This window comes from Triticum aestivum, chromosome 5D, assembly GCF_018294505.1.
Source record: "Triticum aestivum cultivar Chinese Spring chromosome 5D, IWGSC CS RefSeq v2.1, whole genome shotgun sequence".
Taxonomy (NCBI): Eukaryota; Viridiplantae; Streptophyta; class Magnoliopsida; order Poales; family Poaceae; genus Triticum; species Triticum aestivum.
Genome location: NC_057808.1, coordinates 477,030,749 through 477,038,050, shown reverse-complemented (window position 1 = coordinate 477,038,050; position 7,302 = coordinate 477,030,749). Strand labels below are relative to the sequence as shown.

Genomic DNA, 7,302 nt, shown 5'->3' with positions numbered 1-7,302 from the left:
AAAAATCCCCTCCAATCCCCTTCATGCAGGGTGTAACCGAACAAAGCCTTAGTAATCTAAACGCTCTTATATTTCTTTACAGAGGGACTATTTTATTAAGCAATATGTTTTTAGGGCTGGTTTTCCTTATGTATGTATGTTGTATGGATGCGCATACTGGGATACAAAAAATTGTTTCTTGCCAACTATGTAGAATTGGATATGAAAAATCTTTGCTTGTATGTTTTTTGGACAAGATTTCTGCGTTTTCCGGTCCTCTGCTTTTGTGTACACATAGTACATTCCTGTGTTTTAGAACCTTATGAACAAAAAAGGCTTGCTCATGCTTGCCATTCAATTTCCCATTTGGTAGAAGACCACGCACCTTTTTCTCCCCTCTCCTGATATAATGACCCTAAACTTAAACATCAGGAGCCACTAGTTCCAGATCACAAGGGTTTTCCACCCCTTGGCCGGTGGTGATAGCTCGCAAAGCTCCTTCCGTTGGTGTCGGTCGTGCCATCAGCTGACGCCGTCCTTGGGCCAGGCACGGCAATCGTCACGGGCCCTCCCTTGGAGCCGGCGAAGCTTCCTGCCGCTGATGTGACCGTGCGTGCAGCCGACCCAACGGCATCGAATGGGAGGGGAGAAATCTTCTCAGGTGGGCACGGCAGGCGCTGTCCCCAGCCTCCCTCTCCGTCGTGCCCGTGAGCGCAATCACGCACTCGAGTGCTGCATTTATGCCGCTCCGGGACATAAATGTTGCCCATCTCTCTCTCTCTCTGGCCTTCAGGGCAGGTGTTTGGCGCACCTGATTAGCACTGTGTGCATCGTCCCATTTTGTTGCAACTCATCTTGGTCATAAACATGGTAGGGGCATCTCCAAAGCGGATCTTAAACCGGCCGCATCCGTCCGGACCGCGTGGTTCAGACGTGTTTTGCCATCTAACGTTGTCCTATATCGATCCGTTGACCAGTTTAGACGCGCTTGTTTCGTAAATTAGAAATAAATTTTGCGTCTTTGCGGGAGTCCGGACAGCAGTCACGTAGAAATCCGACACCTTGGGCTCACTCAAATCTCCCTCTCGGTCCCATTCTCTTTCACTCCGTCCCTGCTTCCCCTTGTTTGGCATCCGCGCCCTCCTCCTCCGACGCCGCCGCTGTACCTCTCCAGTCGCAACCCAGAAATTGTCAGACGTCCGCAACCACCACCCACGCGGTCGTCCACCCAGAATCCTTTCGTAGCCAGGTATTCTCCGGCCCACTGTCGATGATGTCCATGGCGGATACCACGCCCGGCAGGTGTTCGATCAAATTCCATTGAACTTATTTTCAAACTTCATGTCGGTTTTTTAGAGTACGAAGGATGGCGGTGTACTCGAGAATGGAGGATGAGTTGTTGTGCGATGCGTGGTTGGCTGTATCCGCGGATTTCGTAGGCAGGAGCGGAATGGGGCTCTACTGGCATGTGCATGATTCGTTTCACACATGAAAGCACATTGCACCCTACGACATGCACATCATCCATGAACGCAATGTGAATTCGTTAGCGTATTGGTGGTACACCATCCAGACCACCGTCGTCAAGTTTTGTAAAACGGTTGATCAGCTAGAGGCAATGTGGCCATTATGCGCGGCAACTGTGGAAATCATAAGTTTTGCTTCTTCTTACTCAACTTGATGATTGATTGATTCATTCATTTAATGTTGCTCTACTAAATATGTAGCATGTACGTGTTGTCGTGATGCACCACAGGTTAGAGGGCAGACCATTTATGCACATACGTTGTTGGATAAAACTCAAGGGGCAGTATGTGTGGAACGACATGCTCCGTTCATGATAAACTTGTTGAACATCCGGTTAATGTCGTTGAATTTGAACTATTGTTGTACTAGACTTGTTTGCACGCTATGTATGGATGATTTGTGTTATTTTCTATCTGAATTTTGATGAACTGTGTCGTGTTTGATGAATTTCATCCGGTTAGTTGAAACCCGGTTTGAAATGTATGCGGATAGTGTTGAATGGCTAGCTCCTGCATCAGTGTCTGCAGACTGGTCCTCTGTTCGCAAACGAATGCAATGTCCAATTTACGGGTCGGCACTGGAGATGCCCTAATACTAGTACTGCACTTTGTTGGCTCACAGTTGCTACTGTTTCGTATTACAACTGAAGATGCTCAAAGACTGGCTCCAACTTGTGAATGTTGATACTTCTTCATGGTACCTCTTGAGATCCATCAAAAATTGGTGGGTGGGCCTTTCTAACAAATGAGTCCCCAATAGGAAGGTGATGACCTCGCTCATCATGCTCGTTGCTAGGACCATTTGAAACAAGAGGAATGCACGTGTAAGTGTTCTGCCCTCGCCAATGTCAAAAAGGAAGTCAAGCTATGGTTCACCGTGGGTGCTAAAAATTGGGTCAAATGATGTCGCAAGAGTAGTGAATCTTTGTTGCTCAGGATGTTGTAGCACTATCCGTGTCGTGTTGTAGCACAAACTATCCTCTTCTTAACTGATGAACGAGGCAAATCGTTTGCCTCTTTAAAAAAATCAGCTACGAAGCAAACATGGTATTCCGTACTATTCTTATGTATTCCACTATGGAACACATACGAATGTATATAGATGCATTTTAGAGTGTAAATTCACTCATTTTGCTCCGTATGTAGTCCATAATGAAATCTCTACAAAGACTAATATTCAGGAACGGACGGAGTATACAAGAGAACTGAGTACCAGTGGAGGATTATATTGCATTTGCCATGGCGCGGAAGGTCATCTGATAAACAGGAACCCAATCTAAAACTAGCTACTATTAGACCTAATTGCTCATCTAATAAGACCAACAAAAGAAAGAAAGGAACTACAGCTATATATACACGTTGCCCCCTACATCTGTTCTGCATCACTGCATATTCAACTTAGCCAATCAGAACCTAGCCAACCACCACCATGACAAGAGCACCGGAACTTCATTAGACCGCATCGATCGACCGACCGAGGTAACTTCCTCGAAAGTCATATTGCTCAGCGGGCAAACCGAGCAAGCCATCAGATATAGCAGCTCCACTTACGTAGGCTCTTCGGTTAGTGAGTTAAGCCTAGTGTCAACTACGAGTGCTTGAGCCTCCTGTGAGTTGTCTGTACTCGCTGCCCTTGTAGGCTACAGTACTTGACCTGTTTGTATCATAGTTGAGAGGTACAGATTAGAAGTGCTCTATACTCGTTGCATATAAAATGAAACTGAACCGAGCAGATTGTACTACTTACGTGCATTGATGCGAGTGCGGACAGCAGTTCCCTGGACTGGTCCATTAGAGAACGCTCTTGCGTGGCGATTCTGGCAAGGTCAGACACCAAAATACTTGTCCCAGATAGCTGCAGGATGACATGAATTAAGCCAAATTAAACAATTAATGTATGAAGCACCACATAACAAATATTGCACGGAACATTCTATCGGAACTAGTTCTATGCTCTCTATACTCTAGTTAATATGAAATCCTTCAAACGTGTTTACATGCACCACCATACAAGCTACAAGAAAGAATTGACTGTACAATGCTGCTAATGTTTGTTAACAAGATGCTTGCAGCTGCAAAGTGGCATGAATATGTAAACCTCTTCATGTAGCTCAACTAGAAAATAAGCCAAAGCGAATGTGCACAGTCCTAGGGCTGGACCCTCAGAGAAGGGACAAAGTAAGATATCTTGCATTATTCCAAAGCTTGAAGGGCTATCAAAGACGATATGATCTGGGAGATGGTTGGCCAGAATTAGCCTAATCAACACAAACAAATTGACACCTGATACGCTCCAGCCAATCCAACCATCCATTCCGGATCAGAAGACTTGTAAAACTTTTAATGTACCAAGTATATTTTGTAGGCATTACAATCATTCTTGCAAGGAAATGCATTGGTAGACATATGTGAAGCAAACAGTACCTTAGCCAGCAACGAACATATTGAACTTCCTATTGTTTGCATGATATCAATTGCAGATCCAACAGCATTTTTTACATCTTGGATATCGGCCTGCAGTTCAGGAGGTAGCAAATAAGGTCTGAGATCTAATCAACATAAGAGAAACACATGACAATAAGTTAGCAAGATGGCACGCTATTCCGACCTTTGCTCCATCGACAGGAAGGCACAGAATGGTGGCAGTTAGAGCTTCCACAATTCCAGATATTGAATCTGCATACTCCATCTCTAGTGAAGACCACTCCTCCAAATATGGCATCTATGTCAATTGAATTCGATCAGATTTCCAGAGTTATGCAAATTTATAATGAACTTCGATGCAAAAGGATATTGTTCTAGTATACAAAATGACCTGATGGCTGTGCTGACCTAACTAGTTGATACCTATCACTTTATTAAGTCAAAGCTATTACCAGCTAATATGGATGATTGTGAAGCAGTGTAGTTATGAGTTCTGTATATTTGTCTAATATCCCACTGCAGAAGCTACATACTGATCTTGTTCCCATCTCAACTTCATAGTTATGCATAAGAAAGGGCCATGTGCGATTTACTTAATAGAGGAAATAAGTAACAAAATGGCTCAGTTTGCTACTCCCTCTGTCCCAAAATAAGTGTCTAAAGTTAGTACAAAGTTGAGACACTAGGGGGGGGTATTAATTATCCCAATCATTATACGAACGAAATAATCATATTAATGGATCAATTGTACAAACTGCAAAGACTGGAAATCACTCAAAGCAGTAATTCATGTTTACAGCTAGCTGACCCTACAGTTCTTTCATGCACTTCTTGTCCTGTTGGCAAAATAGTCTCTTGCTAACTATGCCCGGCAGGAAACTGCGCCGCATATTTCAAAATAATGCAAAAATATCATAGGTACCAAAATTTAAGAAGTTCTTACCTGTCCCTTTAGAACCGTCATGAGTTTCCAATTGTTTCGGAATAATTGTAGCTGTAACCTTTTAAGAGCAACAGATTTGCGCATGCTTAGGGTAGTAATCCATGCATCACATAGGTCTTTCTGGTAAAAGAAAAGAAGAAATGTCAGCAAACAAACAAAGAAAAAGTAGTAGCAGAAATGGCAACATTTGACTGCTAAAGTCATCTGGCCAAAATGAATCCTTTCCTTATTTCTAAATGTAGGTTTTATTAGGATATCTATTTCGCAACTTCAGTTAAGCACTAAGATAATAAAGTTCACAGAATTCTACTAGTTCATGTATGAATGCACAGTTCAAACTTAAATTCTTAAATCATCGTAATTTCAGCATTAGATATGATATTCCATCTGTTTCGAAATACAGTGTTCATTTTGACTGTCCAAATCTATGCTTTGACCAACAATTAATCCAATAGTAGGTTATGTTACACAAAATTGATACCATTGTATTTGTATTCAAAAGCATTCCTTGTCATTGCAAGAAACAGAGGGAGAACACCTTGAGAAGTTTAAATATATTAATACTTTTTTTCCTTTATGGCTCCAACATACAGAAAAGATTTTCAAAGCTGTCAGTTCTTTCTTTTATCCTACCACTATCCTACATATTTGGTGCGCAAACTATTTTTCAGCTGAATAAGATCTGGTAACATGACTGAATATTATTGACAATTACACATAAATAGACAGGTTATCTTTAGCGTGAAAGCTGATCCCAGTAAAAATTACATATTGTGCACTATGTTATAAGCTATTGCATGAAAAATGCATGGGAGTTACACTAATATTACATGGAATCAACTCCTGCTATAAGAGAACTACGTGTTGCCATAAAGTTTCGTAAGCCAGCTGTTCAGACTTGTTTTTACACACTAAATGTAAGTGGCCTTATATCAGGTAAAATTTAAAGTCTCGAGCTATTATCATATATACACATGAATATCACCAACTTCTATTTCTTGATGTTTGACAAGGAGAAAAGAATATGGCAATAATATTCAACACTGATTAGAAACTTGGTATACCCATGATTTATGATTTTATTGATTAACAGGCACACTCACCTCTGCAGTCATCTTCTGTGAAGCAAGTGTGGCATCAGCCTGCGCATTTACACACCGCCACTGCAAATGTCGATTGCACAAGATTCTCAATAGGTGCTCCCCATCAACCTTACTACCCCCAACCCACCTCCTACCGTAACCAGACGAATTTCTTCCCTGCTGATCCCACGTTGACGCACTCGTCCCCATGGAGTTCCTTGGGCGGGATGGACTTGACATTCTCCTCGATGAATTGCCCACAAGCTTACTTGGTGAAGACTGCCTAACTGGTCTGTTGAGTGAAGACGAAACAAACCCGTTCAACAGCGACTTCTTCACCGGCGCTGATCTTGGTGACAATGCCAATCCAGAATTATTATGTGTCACGTAGGGTGTGCCTGGGTCTGCAAAGCGATGCATCCTGCTGCCAGCAGCATCATGCAAGAAGCGTGCAGGCACACTCATCCCCTTTGTCGATGGACGTGCTCTGTGAGCAACGCCATTCCCGGCATCCTGGGACTCGGAATTGCTCCCTGATGACAAGCTCTCTGTGTCTGACGACATCAAGTAGTCCCCGCTGTCAAACGAGGTGCGGCGCACCCCGTCGTCGAACGCCATGGACTGCCGCAGCGATCTGACAGCGGCCAGGACAGCGGCGCCCTTCTTGTCCAGAGAGCAGTCGAGGCTCTTGGTGAGCGGATTCCCCTCGAACCCGTGTGCCGACATTGGCCACCTCTGGTGGGTATGACCCCCTTCAGACCCCTTGGCCCTCTCCGGCACCGCGCCCGCAGCAGGCCGCCTCCTCTCCGGCGTGGTGGAAGCCACCGGCGGCGCCGCGGGCCGCCGCACCGGCGACGGGGACATGGCCGGCTTGGCCTTGCTGGTCTCGAGGAAGTAGGAGCGGCCCTGGAAGGCGACGGAGAGGCTCCTGGTGGTGGTGGTGGTGGCCCCGTTGGGCCCCGCGGCCTCGGCGGCGGCGGCATTGCCCCCCGCCGGGCGCGGCCGGTCGACGGACGAGGAGCGCCTGGGGAGCGGAGACGCGAAGCGGCGGGAGGGCGTGGAGGTGGAGGTGGAGTTGGAGGAGGAGGTGGTGGTGGTGGATGTGGATGTGGATGTGGATGTGGAGGTGGAGGTGGACTTGGAGGAGGGCGCGAGGAGGTAGCGGGAGGGGACGGCCTTGGGGCGGGGCCTGGCGGGCCGGGCGTCGGCATTGGCGTTGGTGGATTTGGACGGGGAGAGCGCGGAGGCGGCGCGGCGGCGGTGCGGCGACGGCGAGGGGTTGGGCCGGGGCGCGGCGGCCGCGGCCCCGGCGGCCACCATGGCGGCGGGATCTCGCGGAATCTCGGCG

General features: G+C 46.1%; 1 protein-coding gene across 1 annotated transcript; it reads right to left on the bottom strand.

Annotated features, from left to right (window-relative positions):
- Positions 1–2,707: 2,707 nt before the first annotated feature.
- On the bottom strand, positions 2,708–7,296 carry LOC123122930 (QWRF motif-containing protein 2). Its single transcript, XM_044543318.1, has 6 exons — positions 5,976–7,296; positions 4,873–4,992; positions 4,114–4,227; positions 3,930–4,019; positions 3,253–3,360; positions 2,708–3,159 (listed from the first exon to the last, which is right to left on the bottom strand). The coding sequence occupies exons 1-6, from the start codon at positions 7,272–7,274 to the stop codon at positions 3,094–3,096; spliced, it is 1,797 nt and encodes a 598-aa protein (XP_044399253.1). The 5' UTR covers positions 7,275–7,296; the 3' UTR covers positions 2,708–3,093.
- Between the last annotated feature and the right edge of the window lie 6 nt (positions 7,297–7,302).

Bases quoted from the DNA above. Each gene is read 5' to 3' on its own strand.
- LOC123122930 (XM_044543318.1), bottom strand. From the start codon at position 7,274: ATGGTGGCCGCCGGGGCCGCGGCCGCCGCGCCCCGGCCCAACCCCTCG. The intron at 4,993-5,975 runs GTGAGTGTGCCT...TTCTTTTACCAG, and splicing joins CACAGAAGATGACTGCAGAG to AAAGACCTATGTGATGCATG. The intron at 4,228-4,872 runs GTAAGAACTTCT...CAATTGACATAG, and splicing joins TGACGGTTCTAAAGGGACAG to ATGCCATATTTGGAGGAGTG.